At 54.5% G+C, this 19,289-nt stretch overlaps 2 protein-coding genes across 6 annotated transcripts in view; one reads left to right on the top strand and one right to left on the bottom strand.

Annotated features, from left to right (window-relative positions):
• Klhl18 (kelch like family member 18) overlaps nucleotides 1-13,185 on the top strand; it is a 51,457-nt gene extending 38,272 nt beyond the window's left edge. Inside the window, exons 5-10 of one of the 5 annotated variants that reach the window (XM_004834985.4) lie at nucleotides 639-799; nucleotides 2,996-3,132; nucleotides 4,431-4,653; nucleotides 7,631-7,735; nucleotides 9,393-9,504; nucleotides 10,250-13,185. In XM_004834985.4, the coding sequence (XP_004835042.1) occupies nucleotides 639-799; nucleotides 2,996-3,132; nucleotides 4,431-4,653; nucleotides 7,631-7,735; nucleotides 9,393-9,504; nucleotides 10,250-10,636 (1,125 nt within the window). In that variant the 3' untranslated portion in view covers nucleotides 10,637-13,185. Of the gene's footprint in view, nucleotides 1-638; nucleotides 800-2,995; nucleotides 3,133-4,415; nucleotides 4,654-7,591; nucleotides 7,736-9,392; nucleotides 9,522-10,249 lie in introns of all 5 variants that reach the window. The other 4 variants (XM_021256886.2, XM_004834984.4, XM_021256882.2 and 1 more) reach the window with 4 other exon arrangements.
• A 3,139-nt stretch (nucleotides 13,186-16,324) lies between these two features.
• LOC101708924 (15 kDa protein B-like) lies at nucleotides 16,325-19,056 on the bottom strand. The gene is made up of 4 exons (XM_004834977.4): nucleotides 18,794-19,056; nucleotides 18,011-18,118; nucleotides 17,123-17,215; nucleotides 16,325-16,987 (listed from the first exon to the last, which is right to left on the bottom strand). Exons 1-4 carry the CDS (start codon nucleotides 18,971-18,973, stop codon nucleotides 16,781-16,783), a joined length of 588 nt encoding a protein of 195 aa, XP_004835034.2. The 5' UTR covers nucleotides 18,974-19,056; the 3' UTR covers nucleotides 16,325-16,780.
• Nucleotides 19,057-19,289: the final 233 nt, after the last annotated feature.

Genomic DNA, 19,289 nt, shown 5'->3' with positions numbered 1-19,289 from the left:
CCTGAGCCCACAGTATGGACCCTGAGTAAAGAAAAGAGCCTCATCCCGAGATCAGCCGTTCTGCCCCAGCTCTTCTGCTACTGAGTGTGACCTGGGGCAGCTCACATTTATTTAAGTGACGTAGCTGTGGATGGGAGGATGGGTTTTCAAGGGAGACATCCTTGTGGCTGGAGCCATTAAGGAAGGCTTCTCAGAGAACGTGGATCTCAAGCCAGGCCTTAGAGGAAGGGGAGCGGGTTTGAGGGAAGAGGCTAGGAGAGGACATCTAGATGAGGGTAACAGTTGGAACCCGGAACAGGCCCAGCCTGGCTAGAGTTGAGGGTTTTGAGGGGTTGGTGTAGGGGCAGCTGGAAGGGAGCAAAGCAGGCATCTTGTTGTGATGCAGAGAGGAGTACAGTGCCCTGATGGTTGTCAATAGGAAATCATAATGAAAACCAGGAAGCTGTTCCAGCAGCCCAGCCTTGCATTGCAAAGGCGGGACCAGATGGGGTAGCTGAGGAAGTGGAGAGAAAGCAGTGCATCTGGGAGACAAGTAGGAGGAAGGATTTCAGGGCCGAGCAAGGAATTGAGGCTAGGGGCCAGGGGAGTGGCTCCCAAGTGGGGTGACTGTTGCCTGAGCACCCTCTTCCTCATGGCAGGTCTACGAAGCCGCATTGGCCTGGGTCAGATATGACCGGGAGCAGAGGGGTCCCTGCCTGCCCGAGCTGCTGTCCATCATCCGCCTGCCTCTCTGCCGTCCCCAGTTCCTGACTGACCGAGTGCAGCAGGATGACCTGGTACGAAGCTGCCACAAGTGCAGGTGAGCAAGGTAGACTCGCATGGGACACTGCCAAAGGCCTAGGTGGTGGACTCGGCTACTAGTTCCACTTACAGCTCCAGGGAGGACAGATTGGGAGTGATCCACCTAATTCAAGGCACATGGATTGGGCACACTCTCTCTAGAATAGGAGAGGAAGTGGTAGGAGCCCAAGTCTTCCACCAGGGCAGAGAGAGGTGCAGCGTGGGGCACTGAGGCAGAAGGGGTGTTTCTCCCCACGTGGATGAGGATGTTCTAACATTTTCACCACGGAGCTGCTTGAGGTGGACAAGCATCCGTCCTGCCTGCCCTGGCCCTGTCCACCCTGGCCGCTGATTGAGTGGTGTGAATGGGACTTCCTGGAGCTCCTTGCCCCCTTCAGTAAATACTAAGTCAGGGCCCCATCTCTGGGGAGCACAGGCTTTGTGGCTGCAGCAATGGGCAAGGAGAGGACTAGTTTACCAGCTGTGAAACCTTCCCCAGAGAAAAATCAGTGGCGATAGTACAGGAGAGCACCAAGCCCGTCCCGGGGTGACAGCCCATTAAAGCTTTGATCAGTTTAAAGCAGCAGAGAAAAATGCCCATCCTTCAGATTGCTTGGCATACTCACAACAGTGAACATTCTTCACTAGGCATGATAGCGCATGCCTATAATCCCAGCACTGAGGAGGCTGAGACAGGAGGATCACTGTGAGTTCGAGGCCAGCCTGAATTACATAGTAAGACTCTGTGTCAAAAAACAGAAACAAAAAGAAGAAAGAAAATTCTCCTTTGCCAGTAAAGTTTTTGCCCATATTCAGCTCTCCCCTTCTTCTCTCGCTCCTGCTGGGGTCAGCTGGTTCAGGAGGAAGTCGGGGCTCAGTGCCAGCAGTGTGAAGGACGGTGGCAGAAACCCGTGGCAGTGCGGCCAGAACAGTGCTGTTGGCAAGGAGGGGTAGTATCTTAGACGGCTAAGTTAGGTAAAAATACCATAGGCAGTCAGACAGGACTGGGCCCTCGAGGGAGTCGGTACAAAAAATAAAAACACATCACAGCTGTGGCCGGAGGCACAACTGTTAGAGGCCAGGCCTCAAAATAAGGACAAAATGGCCGGGCCTGCATGCCTCCCCAGGAGATAATCGGTATCACCTGGTCCAATAACATCTGGCTAGCCGTCAGCCACCCTAGTGGGTGACCAAGACCCCCAGTCTATCCCTTCCTAAAGAAAGACTTTGTTCTTGCCATGTACACTTGCCATGTGACCTGCTTCCTCCATTGGATCAATATTACCTAAGCTGCTATACTTAGAATCTTTTTTTTTTTTTTTTGCTACCGGGGATTGAACACAGGACCTTGAGCTTGCAAGGCAGGCGCTGGAACCACTGAGCTAAATCCCCGGCCCTATACTTAGAATCTTATTGGTTGATCATAGTTTTAACCCAAATTACGCCCACCTCATGATTTTACTCTATAAACTTCCTTTGAGGGCTGAGGATTTAGCTCAGTGGTTTCGCCGCCTGCTGCACAAGCGCAAAAACCCGAGTTCGATCCCCGGTACCAAAAAAAAAAAAAAAAAAAAAAAAACTTCCTTTGAAAAGTAGACTCATTGGCATCCCGCTTTCGGGTCCCCTCCTGTCTCTCAGGAGCTCTCTTTCTCTCTCAATAAAGTTTTCCTACTCGTAACCTCCGTTGTTCCATAAAATGCATTCTTTGATTTTAGAGAACACAAACTCAGCGTACCTAACATCTCGCAGGTTAAGAGTTACATTTATTTCCCCTCCGTCAGTAGCTTTCTGAGGTCTTAGAGAAACAGCCTGGACTGTGGTGTGGAGGGTGCTGGGACAGGGACATGGTGGGGACAGGGAGAGGAGAGGTGTTGATCGCAGCGTGTGGGCCCCAGTGCCCTGTGCCGGGAAGAAAGCTTTGGTCCGAGTGTGACCGGTTGCCAGCCCCACCCACCCGTGCCTGCTCTGTGCCAGGTAGAAGATTGTGCTCATTACACCAGCAGGGGTCGCTCTGCTCATCCCGCCCCTCCACTTTGGAGCGTGTCTCAGCCTACCAGGCTTCACCTGGGTTCTTTGACACCAGACCTTCCAGAAGGCTTCTCCTGCCCGGTTTTCCTTGCCTGCCGTTGGGGGTGGAGGAGCCTGGCTCAAAAGTGCAGATGTGGACAGAGGGGAGAGGATGCCTCTCGTCCTAGCATCCTGCACGTTTTTCCAGGGACCTGGTGGAGCAGGCAAAGGACTATCACCTCATGCAGGAGCAGCGGCCCCACCTCCTGGCCTTCAGAACTCAGCCTCGCTGCTGCACGTCCATTACTGGGCTGATCTACGCCGTGGGAGGCCTCAAGTCAGCAGGTATCTTGCAACCCCCTTGTCTGGGACACCTTGGGGGTTTTTTGTTTTTGTTTTTGCTTGTTTGTTTGGAGACAGGGTCTCTCTATGTAGTTCAGGCTGGCCTTGAAGTCATGATGTAGCCCAAGTTGGCCTAAAACTCATGGCGATCCTCCTGCCTCAGCCCTCCTAGTACTGGAATCACAGGCATGTGCCACCACACCTGGCCTCATCTGGGACATCTTGGATGCAGAAGCACAGTCAACCCCTCCTGGGCCTTCTGGCTCCTCTGCTTCGACCTATTACCTCCCTCTCCCCTCTCAATTTGATGTCGTTGCTCTGCAATCAGAGCTGTCACATGTTTATGCCATTGAACCCGAACCTCGGTGCTAAGGAGGCCTTAGAAATCCTCAAGGCCTCACCTCCTTACATTACACCCAAGGAAACTGAGGTGCAGCCGCACTCTCCCTAAACATCGCACTATCTGTGGCATTTAGTCAGCCGGGTACAGGGTGCAGTCAGGAGGAGCCCAGCTCTGTGTGAGGCCATCTGCCTTCAGGGGCTTCACAGTCCTGCGCCGCCACTGTGCTTCAGGGCTCTGGTGTCCTGCAGTCAGGTTTTCAGGAACACCCTCGGCCGGGCCTCCAGAGCCCTTGGTTGGCAGCCCCAGGCAGTTTTGTTTAAATGGAAGGTTGTGAGAGGTGGGTGGCAGTCTTCTGCATGTGAGCCTCCTGACCTGGAAAAGGAAGTCCTGAGTCCTCAACTCCTTGAGCATTAGAGAGAGTAGCAAGTGCTAAGAGAGCATCTGATAGGGAAAGGAATTATTTAATTGATTGTCATAAGAACCAGTGAAAAAGGGTAGGGCTAGAATTATTACTCCTTGCTGCTCTGACTGTGGTTTCCTGAGCATATTCTAGAACCGTGCTAGTCATGTAATCCTCCTGGCAGCTCTACTGGAAATGTCACGTACGAAACAGGGTGAGGGCAAAAGGCCTTGGCAAGGGTTCCTCGGTAGTAAGTGAGGGGTGGTTTGGGACCATGCTCTTCCCTCCGGGCCTGGCTCCCGAAGTGAGGCAAGTGAAGGGCCTGATGTAAAGGGGAACCACCCTGTCGGAAAGGTAAAGCCCTCCTGTCTACTTCTGGTTTCCCTTGGAAGAAGTTGTGAAGCCATGAAATTCCTTAACAGGCCTTTGTGCTCTGAGTAGTTCTGAGGGAAGAGCTAATAGCATCAAGTCAAATGTTCCATGTAATCCATGTCCACTAGCCGTGATCTAAACAAATGGTCTCATTTGTTTTAATTTGAGTAGCACATTTTTATGCAGGTGATTCCCTGAATATGGTGGAAGTGTTTGACCCCATCGCCAATTGCTGGACGAAGTGCCATCCCATGACGACGGCCCGCAGCCGGATGGGCGTGGCCGTGGTGAACGGGCTCCTCTACGCCATCGGGGGTTACGACGGCCAGCGGCGGCTGAGCACAGTGGAGGCCTACAACCCACAGACAGACACGTGGACCCATGTGGGCAGCATGAACAGCAAGAGAAGGTATTCGGGAAGCCTCGAGCAGGCCAGGCACAAACACAGCCCCGGGGAGAGCCATGCTGGCCAAGCAGGGAATAGTAAAGTAAAACACGAGCCTTGGTCCAGGAAGGCTCTGCAGCCAGGCCAGCCACTGTCGGCATCGGTCTGAACATAAAAGGCTGCCTTGTCCTTCAGCAGTGTGGAGAGGCGAGACCTGGGCATGTGGGAGCTGGATTGTGATGTACTTGCCAGATGTGTATCACGGAAGATTCGAGAAGGAGAGAAACTAGGCTGGAACATCTGGAAGACTTCAGAGCAGAGGGAGGATTAAAGTAGAAACCTGAAGAATAAGAAGGACTTAACTTTACTAGTGGTAAAAGGAAATGCAAGGTGGCTTTCAAGTCCAGCCTGGGCAACTTAGTGACTTAGTGAGACTGTCTCCTAATAAAAAATAGAAAGGGCTGGGGATGTAGCTTAGCGTGAAGGCCCTGGGTTCAGTCCGCAGAGCAATTTGAAAACTGCCAGACCAGTGGCTCTTCAGTGGGCTTTGTGTTGTGAAATTCCGTGGTCTCAGTGCTTGGCTCACAAACCCCAGGGGCTCTACTTGTTGGATCACATGACTGGGGCTGGGAAGGACAAGGAGATGTGGTGGCAGTGTGTAGTGCAGAAGCAGAGTTAGCGGGGGAAAAAACGACCCAGACTGCACCTGTGAGCCTGTGACCATGAGCCAGCAGGAATCTTCCCACGTAGCAAGAAGTCCAGATCCGCAAAGGGTCCACGTGGGTTTATTTGCAGACAAAACAACCTGCACCAAAGCTCTGCTCCTCCCGAGGATGCTGTCGCGTGTCCTCCTCCCACCTCCCTACCTGGCACTTGGAGCCTGTCCTTGGACCCTTTGCAGCTGTCCGTGGTCAAGGGATGTGTGGCCTGAAATCGCCACCATGAGAGGCCTTTTTGCTCCAAGCTGCCCTTCCCTATGTGTCTCTCTGGGCCACATCCTCGCTCTGATGTGAGTGGGTTTGGACCGGTGTCTGGGAGGAAAGACCCCTGGGCATTCCTTCCCTTCGCCATGGTCAATGGCTTGGTTTTAATAGTATGGGCCCAGTTCTGTCTCGTCCCCTTTAAGATGTCGATCCCCTTACAAGGTTCTTAGTCGCCCCGCCCTCTCCAGACCACCTGCCCCCAAGCCCAGCAGCCTCAGCTCCTCCCTGCCTGCTTTCCTCCCTGTCTCCTCCCGCCTTCCAGGCCTCAGCCTGTAGCTGTCTGGCACTGGAAGCCCCAGGCCACTCCACTCGGTCCTTTCCCTTCCCAACAGTGCTGTGGACCTCTTAATTCATTCTTGTAGCATTGTTGAGCACCCGGGTTGTGACTTAATTTTTAGATTTGTTTTGAGTCCAGGTCTAGGCAAGCAGTGTAGCTCTGGGCTGTGTCCCAGCCCCACCGAGGCCTTACCTGGAAGGACATCAGCTGTCTAGTGAGTCTGCCGCATTCCCACAGTCCCGGCCTGGGATGAGTCCCTCTCCCCTTAGGCTGGCTAGAAGGTCTCAGATAGGTGCAGTGTGGACCCGAGTGACTTGCTGCGTATACTTGAGAGGGTGCCACCACCCTGAGATATGCTATTTTCCATTTGTGAGACAGCCAGATGGATTTTTAGTCTTCTGCAGCATTGGTTTTGCCAACAGTGGATCAAGTGGCTTGGCATTGGCATGTGATTTCTCCTACGGCTTTGTCGAGAACAGAGGATCGTGTGATCACCCCAGGCCCTCGGGTCTTTGATCTCAGAGAGCTCGGAACAGGAGGAGCGGGGAGCTGGGCTGCTGTCGCTCACACCCAAGGCAAACCTCTCCCAGGCAGCGTGAGGAGAGCCTGCGGCCCCCCAGTCCCCAAGCCAGCGACTGATTTGCGCCATGCCGGTGGCGACTCTCCCTTCCTCACAGGGTGCCGTGAGAATGGCGAACATGGAACACCTCACACATTTAGCAAGTGCAACAATTTGTAATCACTAAATCTTGGAAGCAACCCAAATGCCCATCAACAGACAAATGGATAAAAATGTGGGGTTTTTTTTATACAATGGAATACTACTCTGCCACGAAGAAGGATGAGCTTGGGACATTTATAGATAGCTAAATGGATGGACCTTGAGACCATTCTCCTTTTTTTTTTTTTTTTTGTAATGTTCTCTTATTTTTTTATTAGTGCATATTTGCAGTACATGATGATTACATAAGTCAGTACATTTACACATTACATTTTCTTTTTCTTTTACGGTACTGGAGATCGAACTCAGGACCTTGTGCTTTCCAGGCAGGCACAGTGCTACTGTGCTACATCCCCGGCCCGAGACCATACTCTTAAGTGAAATCTAACATTTAGCAAGTACAAAACAAACAGAAGCTGCAGCTTCACCCATTAAGACTGGTCAGGGCCCATGCAGGCAATGAGAACACCTCTGCTAACCCTCATAGTGAACCAAAGGGGAGGAGCCAGGGCTGGCAGCAGGCAGAGCCGGAGAGCCCCACAGATGTCACTGTTGAGGTCATGGATGGATGAGGTCTTCCAGGAGATCCCCACAGGGCCAGAGTGTGGGTGCCTGTGGTGGCGCCTCAGCTTGCCCTCTCTCTGGATCCCTGCCTGGACAGCTCGGCCCTGTGAGCGGCTGCTGAAGGGCCAGAGTGAGCTATGGTGTGCTGTTACAGACCAGCTGCTCAGGGAGCGGGGTGGAGAGAGTCCTGCTGAGGGCTTCGGGGTGGAGGAGGGCTTTGATGTGGGCCTGGAGGGTAAACTAGACCTGGAATGAGGGGAAGGGAGCTGGCGGGTGCTGAGTGGCAGGGCCAAGAGGAACCACAGGGTGGCTTCTGTAGCCTCATTTTGCACATTACCTAGTCACATGCCTGGGGTTTTAGTCTATTCTGGAAGCAGCCAGTTGAGCTGCTTTCTCAAGAAAGGCTGCCCTGGGAAGCCAGAGGCCCATCCGGGCTGACGGCTCTGTCTGTTTCAGTGCCATGGGGACTGCCGTGCTAGACGGGCAGATCTACGTCTGTGGGGGCTACGATGGCAACTCCTCCCTCAGCTCCGTGGAGACCTACTCACCTGAGATGGACAAGTAAGTCTCAGCTCCCAGGGCCAAGCTCATACTCAGCACAGCCAGCTTAAAGCTGCAGGGTTTTGTTCTTGTTGTTGTTGTTTTGGGTAGTGGGGATCGAACCTGGGCCCTTGTGCTTTCGAAGCAGGTGACAGAACCACTGAGCTAAATCCCGGGCAAGAGCTGCGGATTTTTATGGGAGTAGAGAATGTCTTACTTTCCTGCCTTATATAGTACTTTGCATATATGCAATAGGTATTTATTAACCCTAGGTTAAATGCATGAATGAGTAAATACGTTTTGTTTTCTTTTGTTGGTGTCGGGAATCAAACTCGGGCCCTTGTGCTTGCAAGGCAGGTGTTGGAACCACTGAGCTAGATCCCCGGCCCTAATGATTAAATATGTTTTAAAAACAAATGTTTGTGCCAGGCATGGTGGTGCATGCCTATAATCCCAGCACTTGGGAGGCTGAGGCAGGAGGATCACCAGAGTGGGAGACCAGCCTGGACTCCTTAGTGAGACCTTATCTCAAAAAACAAGCTACAAAAAGAACAAAAAAAAATTCCACGTAGGAAGTTGGAAACATTTTTTTAAGATCTGTACCTCTTATATGAAAATCAGTCCATGTTGATGGAAATGCAGGCAAAGGGGGACAAGTAGATGAACAGCATGTTCCCAAGCCAGTAGGACATGACTTGGAAAAAGAAAAATGGGAATGTCGATGTTTGTCCCACCGCATCCCCGTCTTTCCTCAGTGCATGCCAACCTTGCAGAGACTCAGGGGGACTCTGCTGTAAAGAACCCTGCTTAACCTTGTGTTTTAAATAACACCTGTCAACCATTGTGTGGGGTGATTTTTATAGAACACTCTTTTTGGAAAACCCTGGTAAGGTTAGCCTGAGTTTTTCATTTTACTGTTTGATCCTCATCTTATGTAACAATATAAGAAGTGAAGTCGAACGGGCTCCTCATGGTGCTTCTAAGCTAACACTCTGTCATTACCCTGCATGGGAAGTGGTGGGCAGCATGCTAGGTGTGGGGACCCTCGGGTAACACCCTGTGTGTTGGGGCCTTGGGTGATACGCCCAGGCCCTGGGTTCTGGCCTGGGTGGGAGTCCCTCCTCTTCCTGGGCTCGGGCTGTCCTCCCAGGTAAGACCCATCGTGGTGGCACAGGGAGGAGGGGCTTGTGTGATGGAGGACAGGCCTGGGGTCTGGTGGGCCGGGGCACAGAGTGGAGGGAAGCAGCGGGTGCGGCATGGTACAGAAGACGGCAGAGGAGTGTACTGAGGAGGAGCGTACTGAGGAGGAGCTGGGCCCTGGCCACATGGGCTGCGGAGGCACTGGTCTGGCAGTGGGGCCACTCAAAAGGAGGGGGCGCGAGGTCCAGGGCCAGGCCAGGTCACGACTAGGGCACAGCTGCCGGGACTTGGGGACCAGAAGAGAGTTGAGTGAGGGAGAAGCAGACACACAGCGATGGAGGTAGAGGTCCCATAACAAGGCCAGGCAGTGCAGGGAGGAGCGGCCGTGTTTGAAAGGGGCTGGCTCTGAGTGTCCACGGAGACGTACAGAGAAGGCAGGCTGTGATGGAAGAGGGAGAGAGGTGGGAGACGTCCGGGCACGAGGGGCTCAGCTCACCAGGCCCGCTGTCACGGCCCCTCCTGTGTTACTTTCCTGAAGGTGGACAGAGGTGACCCCGATGAGCTCAAGCCGCAGCGCTGCTGGCATCGCGGTTTTCGAGGGCAGGATCTACATGTCGGGTGGCCACAACGGCCTGCAGATCTTCAGCAGCGTGAGTCTGGGCCAAAGGTGCCGCCTCCCACCTCCCACCTCAGAGTACTTTGAAAACGCTGGGTACAGTGCCATCCCGTGAGGGCGGACTGTCCACTGTGTCCTCTGAAATCCCTAGCTTCGGGAAGAGGCAGGGCCGTCACTCCTGCCCACCCCCCACTCAGCTGTTCTGAAACCTCTGCCCACAGTGAGCTCGAGGGCAAATTTGCACATAGTTCTTCTGGACACTGCTTTTGAAATTGCTTGTTGTTTGTTGAATAGTCAGTTTGTTTGGGGTTTTTTGTTTTTGTTTTTTTGAGACAGGATCCTGCTATGTAGCCTAGGCTGGCCTTCAACTCACAGTGATCCTCCTGCCCTCGGCCTCCTGAGGGCCTGCACACCCAGCTGAAATTGCATTTTTAGAATTTTGTTGCATTTTATTTGTTCAGGAGCCATGTAGTAGTGGTTCCATAGTCAGTGCTGTGGGGCAAGTGCAGGACAGTCCCAGGAGATCTCGCTCTCAACCCAGCTCTGCTGTTCCCTAGCAGACCCCCTTGGCAAACCCCTTGTCTGTTTCCTCAGGTGCACACAGAAAGGGTCACCCTGGATGGCCTCTCGCTCGTCAGAGCTGAGCACACACTGGTGGAGCCCCTCACCCCCTGCCGCCCCCAGTCTGACGCCCATGAGCCCGTGCTGTGCCCCGCAGGGTCACTGCCAGGGCCGGGCTGTGGCTCTGACGCCCATACCCACGCCTCTCCCTGCTGCAGGTAGAGCACTACAACCACCACACAGCCACCTGGCACCCGGCCGCCAGCCTGCTCAACAAGCGCTGCCGCCATGGGGCCGCCTCCCTGGGCAGCAAGATGTTCGTGTGCGGGGGCTACGACGGCTCCGGCTTCCTGAGCATCGCTGAGGTGTACAGCTCCGTGGTGGACCAGTGGTGCTTCATCGTCCCCATGCACACGCGCCGCAGCCGGGTCTCCCTCGTGACCAGCTGCGGGCGGCTCTACGCAGTGGGCGGCTATGACGGACAGTCGAACCTGAGCTCTGTGGAGATGTACGACCCCGAGACAGACTGCTGGACGTTCATGGCCCCCATGGTGTGCCATGAGGGCGGGGTCGGCGTGGGCTGCATCCCCCTCCTCACCATCTAAGGCCAAGGGTGGGAGGCAGTGGGGTAGGGATCCGGTACAAACCTAGGCGCTTCCGTCCGGGGCCGAGCCCTCCGGGAGAGGTGAGGGACCAGGAGGCGGGGAGAAACGCGAGCTTGCCAGAGGCACGGCTTCTCCAGGTACTTACACCCTCCTCCCTGTGCTGCCCTTGTGACCTGTGGTCCCCAAGGTGCACAGCCGGGGACAGGGAGCTGCGTTGCTGGTCCACACAGATGCAGCTCCAGCCCGGCCCAGCTCCAGCCCGGCCCAGCTCCTGCCCTCTGAGGTGTCAGGAGCCGCCCACCTGCGGCCACTCTGCCATGGGGAGGGGAAGGGGGCCCAGCGCGTGGGAAATCATGGGGTGCAGCTGGAGAGAAAGGGCGCACCCCACGTGTTCTTCCTGTCGGTGATGATGTAGCTGCAGCAGCGGCAGCGGCAGCGGCAGCTTCCGCTATGGGACACGGAGGGTTCTGTCCTCGCCTCTGGTAAGCAGGGAGGACCCCGGTCTTCCCCTTGTCTGATGTTGGGATTTCAGTAAGGTCTTTCCATCTTGTCCAGGAGAAGTAGGGAAAAATGGTACTTGAAAGCAACGGACGGCATAAAACACTTGAAAGAAACTGGAAAGAAAAATACTTTTTTTAAGTGAATTTTTTCTGCAGGCAGAAAATATGAAGGACACTAAAGGCAAATAAATACATGTTTAAGTGAAAAAGCCACCAAACATGAGAATGTCAGTGTCCGCTCCCACATCTGGATCCCAGGGTCCGGAGCCTGCTGAAGCAGTTGGAGCCCTGCATGCCTGGAATCGGGACCCTTGTGCTGGTCCTGCCACAGGTGCTCATGGCTCATCTCCACATCCGGCTCGCCAGGAGGTGAGTTACTGCCTCTCCTGGCTGGGAGTCCCGGCTGCTGTGGAGGCTCCAGATGCCCGTGATTACCTCCCATTGCCACCAGGGCGCTCGCTGAGCCCCCCACTCCCACTTCCCTTCCTTCCCTTTGGGACCAGCGGGAAACAGCGCATCCAGCCAGATTCGCTCTGCCCATCCGTCCGTCCTGGATCCTGCTCCTCGTGATGCTCCTGGGCTCATTGCCCATTTGTACCTCCAGAACCCAGTCAGGGTTCCTCCCACCAGCCTGGGGAAGGCTGGCCTGTGGCCTCGCCCGCCCTGCCATCCACTTCCCCTCCGTCCACTCGCCAGTGCCAGGGGTCTGACGTCCCCAGCCCCTGGCCGCCCGACCAGCAAGGTGGACCTTTACTTCCAAGCACATCTGGCTCTAGGGTCTGAAGGACTTGAGGCTAAAAGAATCTTTTGCTGCTGAAAAGAATGGATTTTATATTTCTTCCTCTAATCTTGGCAAATGACCTCATGAAGAGACTGCACTCCTTCCTCCTCCCCGATGGGACCTTCATGTCACACCTCAGGACCCAGAAAGGAGGACATTTTCTCTTACCAGTGCCCTGGGCAGTGAAGCTGTTCTTCAACTGCTGCTGCCAAAATCTGCTTTTATAAATTCTTCCAGTGGAGACTCAAAGAGGACACAATTCCTTTTTGCTCAAGACCGGGCCTTAGGTCACACTGGCCACCTGGTTGATTTTCCATGCTCTGCTGCCCACCTGGAGTGGCTCAAGCCCGTTTAGAGAGGCACAGTGTGGCGCCTGGGCGTTGCCTTCCTCCCCATCCCCAGTACCACCAGGGTCACCAGGGTGTGCGATCGTCATGGGGACAGAGGGGAGGACCTCTGTCACTTGCAGCTTGGGAGCTGGACCTCTTACAAGCACTTGAAAGTGACGTTTTTAAGACTCAACAACCTGAGAGCTGCGTCCCCTTGGTTTGCCTGTGTGGGTAGGCTGCAGGGGAGGAGGAGGAGGATCCATTTCCTGCCGAGAGGAGTTACAGCTCTCACCCGCTCCCGAGGAGCCCTTCTCTTGTGACTGAGGCAGCGCTGGGTCTGGCTCGTGAAGGTGCTCATCAGCGGTCACCAGAGTGGGCCTCGAGCTCTTCAGGGCACTGGCCCTCTCGCCACTGGGGCCGGTGAGTCCCTTTCCCATGCCCTGCCGCCCCGTGGTGGCCTTCCTGGGTCCACTCCCGCTGGACCTGAGGCCACACTGCACCCAAGGCCAGTGTTTGTTACCAAGGAAGAACAAGCCCGTGCTTTGATCTGGGCTCTGAGCAGTTTCCTGAACCTCGTTTTCAAAAACATCCCAGCCGTTTCCTGGACGACTGTGTGTAGTGTTGGGTACCACGGGCAGGATGAGACTGCATCCGAGGACATTGCGTGCCATGGCCTCAGGGAGCAGCCTGGCTCTGAGCAGAGGGCACCTGTGTTTGCTGTCCTTGTCATTTCGCCGCCTCGGATGATGCAGAGGTCTCTCTTCTGGGGTCACCCGAGATCACGGCCAGCTGGGGCCTGACGACCAGCCTCTTGGCTTGACCACAGGTGTGACCATGTAGGCATCCCCTGCCCCACTTAATGTCTCACAGAAAACCCTTTATTTATAGAACGCATGTCATTTGTTTTAAACCAAAGAGAAATAAACACTCCTAATGGCTTTTGCCCCTTCCTGATTTTTTTTTTTAATTAGAAGCACATCATTTTTACTGCAATTCACTGTGAAAATATATTGGACAGGCTAGGCATGGTGGTGCATGCCCATAATCCCAGCACTCTAGGAGGCTGAGGCAGGAAGCTCACGTGTTTGAGCCCAGCCTGGACAATGCAGCAACTTAGTGAGACCCCATGTCAAAATTTTAAAAGGGCTGGGGATGTGCAGTGCAGAGGCCCTGGATTCAATCCCCAGTGCCGCCCATACATAGACTCATGTATACAAATATACATGACAAGGAGGAATATACCTGTGAAAACGGGAGAGCCGGATGTCACACATCAGAAGCAGTCTCAGGCAGATGTGTGTATTTTATAAAAGAGTCCTGGTGAACAGACTCAGACTTGGTTTGCATGTTTTGCTGCACAACTGGCCCCTTGCACACTCCTGCTGCTCTCAGATCCCCGAGCTCTGTCTCCCCTTCGTGCCCGCTCCAGAGTCCCCGAGATAACTGGAACCGACCCCTCCACCTCTTTTCTTACACTCTAGGCCAGGTGTCCTTTAACTTTAGTACACTTGGAAGTTGTTGGAAGTTGTTTTTCTTGCCTCTGTTTGCTGTAGATAATGATTCCATTTCACCGTGGGATTGGGACGTCCACATGACACATCTTAATTCTTGTTATGTGGCCTCCCCATCCTTTGGTCTCCTTCCCCTTTGAGAAAACTCTGTTTCCTGGCTTCCTATTCTCTGGCTGTTATTTTGCTCTTTAACGTATTTATACTTTCGGTTTCCCATTATAAGAGAAACCATTCGATATTTAATCTTGTGTGTCTGGTTCATTTCACTTAACACTGTGGTCTCGGTGCATCCACTTCCCTACAAATAACCCACAGTTATCCTTCTTGATGGCAGAGTAGTATTCCCTTGTACGTAAATACCTCATTTTTATCCATTCATCTGTTGATGGACATATATACCACTAGTTGCTAGAAGTGTTTTAGACCACCAGTGAACTCCTAGATCAGCCCCTGCCCCATGGATCCACAGGGTACTTCCGGCAAGCCGATCTTGTGGGTGTGAGAGCCACATGCCTGGCTTTAGGCTTTCCTTGATTCTTGATGGAGGATTTGTCTTGTCGGGTCTCCCTACAGCCTGGTTAAAAAGATAGAGTAGGGATAGCCCCGTTTTACAGGTACAAAAACTGAGAGGAGAGCTAGTCAGGCTCACTCAATGAGTGGCAAAAAGAAAAGTAAAAGCAAATAAAAAGGTCACAAATAGGGCCGGGGATTTAGCTCAGTGGTTTCCCTGCCTGCTGCGCAAGCGCAAGGACCCAAGTTTGATCCCCGGTACAAAAAAAAAAAAAAAGGTAACCAATCATGGTACATCCGTTCTCAGCAATAAGAGGAATAAATACCAACCACGTGGGCGAATCTCAGAATTACACTGCTGGGTGAAAGAGGGCAGAGTGAAAAGCACCTGCTGGATGATTCCAGAGACGGCAGCTGTAGTGGCCGGAAGCAGATCCGAGTGCCTGAAGATGGCAGGGCTGGGGGTGGGGCAGGAGGAGACCTGGTGGCTGTGGGGGACTGAGACTGTTCCATGGGCGCACACCGTTGCGTGCAGGCTGGTGTATGTCAGCTGCAGCCCCAGGAGGCAGCACACTGATTCTCCTCTGACGCCTCCGTCCCCAGGTTTGCTGTCCCCTTTCCCCAGTGGAGGGGCCTTTTGTGACCACGTGGGGCTCCAGGCCCCAGGGTGAAAGTTGGGCCGGGCTGGGGTCCAGGGGTTCTGCATCTGACACCTGATCTCTGCACAGTGAACCTCAGGGTCCTGCTTTTGTCGTTTGACACAAACGCTTTTCTTAATGTTTCAGAATCTTTGTGGTTCTTGTGCAGTTTTCAGTTCTGTTCTGCGTATGCCCTCCTGGTGCCTTCCCCACGTAGCACGTGCCATACACGCCAGACTCCGCCTCGCGGCCAGGTTTTGCTAGAGCAAACCCCACTCCATTTTACTTCTCTCTCGCTGGGTTTCCTGCTTGTTCTACTGCCTGTGTTGCAGCCCTTCACCATCACCCTTGTCAACTCCATTTCTCACTGTCCTCACACAAACCACCTACCTGTGCGTGTCTGCACGTCCCCTCGTATTTGAAAAATTCTGTTTCCCCCACACCTGCCAAAGCTCTGTTTTTTCTTTTTGTTTTTTACTTTTTATTTTAAGATGGGGTCTCACTAAGTCGCAGAGGAGCCCAGGTGGTCCTCCTGCCTCAGCCTCCTGAGTGCGTCACTACACCTGGCTATAATTTCATGGCTTTTAAAGCTTTGCTACTCAGAGTGTGGTCCCCAGACCAGCAGTAGCAGCAGCTCCAGCAACAGGGCCTAGAGGCTGGTCCTGCGGGCCGATGTATCAGACCCCACGTGACATGGTACTGACCAACACAGTTGGCTGCTGAGCATCCTGGGAGAGGTCCCTCAGCCCAGCCCCAAGCTGTCCAGCTGGAAGGCTGAGCCTGGTGACCCCAGAAGACCTGGATGAGTGTGGGGCACCCCCTCGGAGAGCTGGGGCAGCCGAGGAGCTGTGGGGGTGTGGTGTGGATGAGATGCAGGCACATCCTGTGGGGCTGAAGCCCAGGGAAGGCCGGAAGCGGCCTCTTGTGCCCGACCGTCATCTCCTGGCATGGGAAGGAGGTCTGCGGGTCTCCGCTCATCCTGCTCTTCCATGGACAACCCTTTCCTTCCTCTCACCCAGCACTGGTGCCCTCGGGACTTGAATGGAACAGGGGCTGGAGTTGGAACCATAGGCAGTTGAACCATCTTCCTTGACACTTGATTTTGTCACCAAAAGCCGTAGATGGTACATGCAGCTTGCAAAGCTAAGGGACTGGAAGTGCCACTCAGACAATGACGCTGTTCTTAGGAACGGACAGAGATCTTTCCTCCCCAGCGCCAGTAGCCAATACTGAAGAGCCCACTTCCCGAGAGGCCACCTTGGGCTCCCCATCCTGTCCTTAGCACCCTTCCATGGTTTCTGTCCTGATCACAGGGTCTCCCTGACCCCACCCCCCACCCTGCCCCTGCCTCATTCCTGGGTTCCCTCATCCTAGGTTCAGACACTTGGATCTCTAGTGCTCAATTCATACACTCAGACATTTGCTTCAGAAATGTTTTACTGAACCTTCCCGTGGGTCTCGAGGTTTTTGGACATGGGAAGGGGTCTTTGGTGGTCACAGTGAGTAGGCAGAGAGCAGAGGTGCTCAGGGTCTTTCCCGAAAGGATCTGCCCTCCCAGGGCACAGCTGCAGCCAGCCTGCTGTGAGTGGACACAGCGCCATCTGGCTGGGGACACAGCAGCAACGCCACGAGGTGTCAGGACCCAGTGAGCTGGGGAAGGCAGGGGCTTCCTGGAGGAAGCAACTTCCCCGCTGTGCCTCAAGGGAGAAACAGGATTTACAGACCCTGGAGGGGCAGGCAGGCAGGCCAGGCAGAGGGAGCAGGTGTGCCACGGTGGGCTCCAGTTTTGGGAATCGCCGTAAAGGGGGTCACTGGGCGGTGCAAGACAGGAGGCACTGCAGGCCAGGCGGGCGCAGGCTGCCCAACCTTCCCGCCCTAGAAGTTCCTCAGGATGTTGGAGATGATGTCATACTTGGCCTTCTCGTACAGGTACTTGGCGGCGGGCGGCACCTCAGCCTCGGCGGCCGCTGCTGGCTCAGCGACCTCGGCGCCCCCTGCTGGCTCAGCGACCTCGGCGACCTGGGCAGCCTCACCGGCCTCACTGGGCTCAGCTGGCTCAGCGGAGGGTCTCACCCTTTGGCCCTGTAGGTCGACATGGGTGGTCAGTTCCCACCACCACTCCAGGGCCACTGTCCCTCCTGTCCCCTCCTCCTGACCGCCTGCCACTTCCCACCGGGTGCCCTGCAGGTGGGGCATGGGAAGGGGACCTGGACTCACCCGGATCAGGTCCCCACAGTCCCGGTCGCAGCTGACGGTCAGGCTCAAACGCCGCCCCAGCCTGGAGAATTGGCCGTTGCAGAGGCGCTCCTCCTGGGGGGAGAGGGACAGCAGCTGGCGGCGGCCACCCACGTCTCAGCCCAGCCTCAGACCTGAGGTTTTCTCATTTGGGAGAGGGGAAGCCTGGGGATTGAACCCAGGGCACTGAGCTACACTATTAGCCCTTTTTATTTGTTATTCTTAAAATTTTGTTATTCTGTTTTGTTTTCAGTACTGGGGAGGAAACCCAGGGCCTTGGACTTGCTGGGCAAGGGCTAAACCACTGAGCTCACACCAGCTTTTTCTTTTTATAAAACACTGAGTCTGGCTAAATTACTGAGGCTGACTTGAACTTTCGATTTCCCTCAGCCTCCCAAGTAGCTGGGATTACAGGCATGGGCCGCTGTGGTCACTGATTTTATTTTTTAAAAACAGTGATTCTAGGGCCAGGGATTTAGCTCAGTGGTTCCGCTGCCTGCCTCCCAAGCGCAAGGTCCGATCCCTGGTACCAAAAAAACCCAAACAAACAAACAGTGATTCTAGGTGGATCATGGTCACACTTTGTATTTGTTTTAGTTTTTGTTTTCTTTACATTACAGGAAAGCCAGCTCTAGGAATTGAGTGACCTGGGCTGTCAGAGTCTCTCCAGGTTTATTTATATACTGATAGTTAAAGGGGGTTACTTTTATAATAAAGATTTAGGATAATTTATAGAAAGAAAGAGCAGTAAGGGAAGTCTGATTTTGCAAAAGGCTTTCACAGTGACACCTGTGGGGAGAGGGCCCAGTGACGGGAGTGGAGGCCATCCGGGGGCCTCTGTGTCCCTGGTGGGGAGCCGGGGTAACTCACCCCACCCTCCAGGAAGGCGCAGTTCTGGGGCTGTCGCAGTCTCTCTGGAGTGGAGGTGCACACCGTCTCTCTAATCCTGAAGTTCAGCGGGAACCTGGTGGTGGAGTTCTAGAGAAGCAGCGGAAACCCTGTGACTACCTCCCTTTCCCGGAAACACCGAGGAGCTGCGCTGGCCTTGTCAGCAGGGGCTCAGCACGCTCTGCGCTTTCCACAGAGCCGGGGCTCCTTAGCCTGCCTGCACCCACTGGAGGTGCTCAGTCTCCAGAAAGAGGCCTTCCTGCCTCTGCCCCTCTACAGCCTGGGAACCAGCAGACCCTGCCCGAACGCTCCGCTGCCAGGAGAGAGAAATGGAGGCCCGGGAGACCAGGCCAGTTCCTTCCTGTCCCTGGCAACAGCTCTCGTAGTCCCTCAAGCCCAGGGCCCAACAGAGGCTGGATCCCCAAAGCCACACTGGATGAAGCCACACCCAGGCAGCTGCAGGCTGAGATTACAATCTTGTTGTATCTTCAAGTGGAAAAAACTTCTTTGTTTTGCTTTGAGACAGGGTCTCACTATATAGCCAAGGCTGGCTTCCAACTCATGATGCTCCTCCTGCCTCAGCCTCCCAAGTCCTGGGATAACAGGACGCCCCTGAGTAAGAAACACTGTTCTAAGGATGGTTGATGTTACCAAGCACTTTGCTTCCATGCCAGGCTCTGTCCTGCCCAGCACCTTCACAGGTGTAAGGCTGGCAGCACCTGCTTCCCTGCTCCCTGCTCCCGAGCCTGAGCCCCAGACACTCACCAGCTGAGGAGGCGGGATGGTTTCCACCAGGCGGAAGAGGGGCCTCCCCTGCTGGCCTTCATTGTAGACCCTCAAGGCCTTGGCGACAAGGTCCTCATATCGCAGCCGGTGCCGCCGGTGCGCACAGGACACCCCTGCCAAGCAGAGCACCAGCACAAGTACCTTCCAGGCCCCTGCCATTGTGCCTGCCCTGACGCAATGCGCTCCCAGCCCCTTTTAGACCCTTCCCAGCCCACCTTGCCCAAGGGCTGCTGGCCACACGGGGACTGGTGGCTTCCTGAAACGGGGCTGCTGCTTTCCTCAGCCAGAGATCAAGGTTGGCCAATGTTGCAAAACGCCATTAGCTAAGAAGCTTGGGCAACAGACCAGGGCCTAGTAGGGACACGGGAGTCCTGAGCTTGGGCCAGGACACCTGGGTATCCCTGCACGCCAGACCTTGTCACCGCCTCTGCCCCAAGGAGGACTCTCCTGGTCTCCCAGGGCCGTGTGTCTCGCC

Source organism: Heterocephalus glaber, unplaced genomic scaffold (genome assembly GCF_053883595.1).
Source record: "Heterocephalus glaber isolate CG9 unplaced genomic scaffold, H.glaber_assembly_v1.0 deba00001504, whole genome shotgun sequence".
Lineage (NCBI taxonomy): Eukaryota > Metazoa > Chordata > Mammalia > Rodentia > Bathyergidae > Heterocephalus > Heterocephalus glaber.
The sequence above is the reverse complement of the archived record's forward strand: the minus strand, read 5'-3'. Positions and strand labels throughout refer to the sequence as shown.

What these genes read in the sequence shown, in the direction of transcription:
- LOC101708924 (XM_004834977.4), bottom strand. Translation starts at nt 18,973, where the DNA reads ATGGCAGGGGCCTGGAAGGTACTTGTGCTGGTGCTCTGCTTGGCAGGG. An exon ending in GCGCCTTCCTGGAGGGTGGG is followed by an intron (nt 17,216 to 18,010) that starts GTGAGTTACCCC and finishes CTCTCCCCCCAG; the next exon opens with GAGGAGCGCCTCTGCAACGG. An exon ending in ACTGTGGGGACCTGATCCGG is followed by an intron (nt 16,988 to 17,122) that starts GTGAGTCCAGGT and finishes GTCGACCTACAG; the next exon opens with GGCCAAAGGGTGAGACCCTC.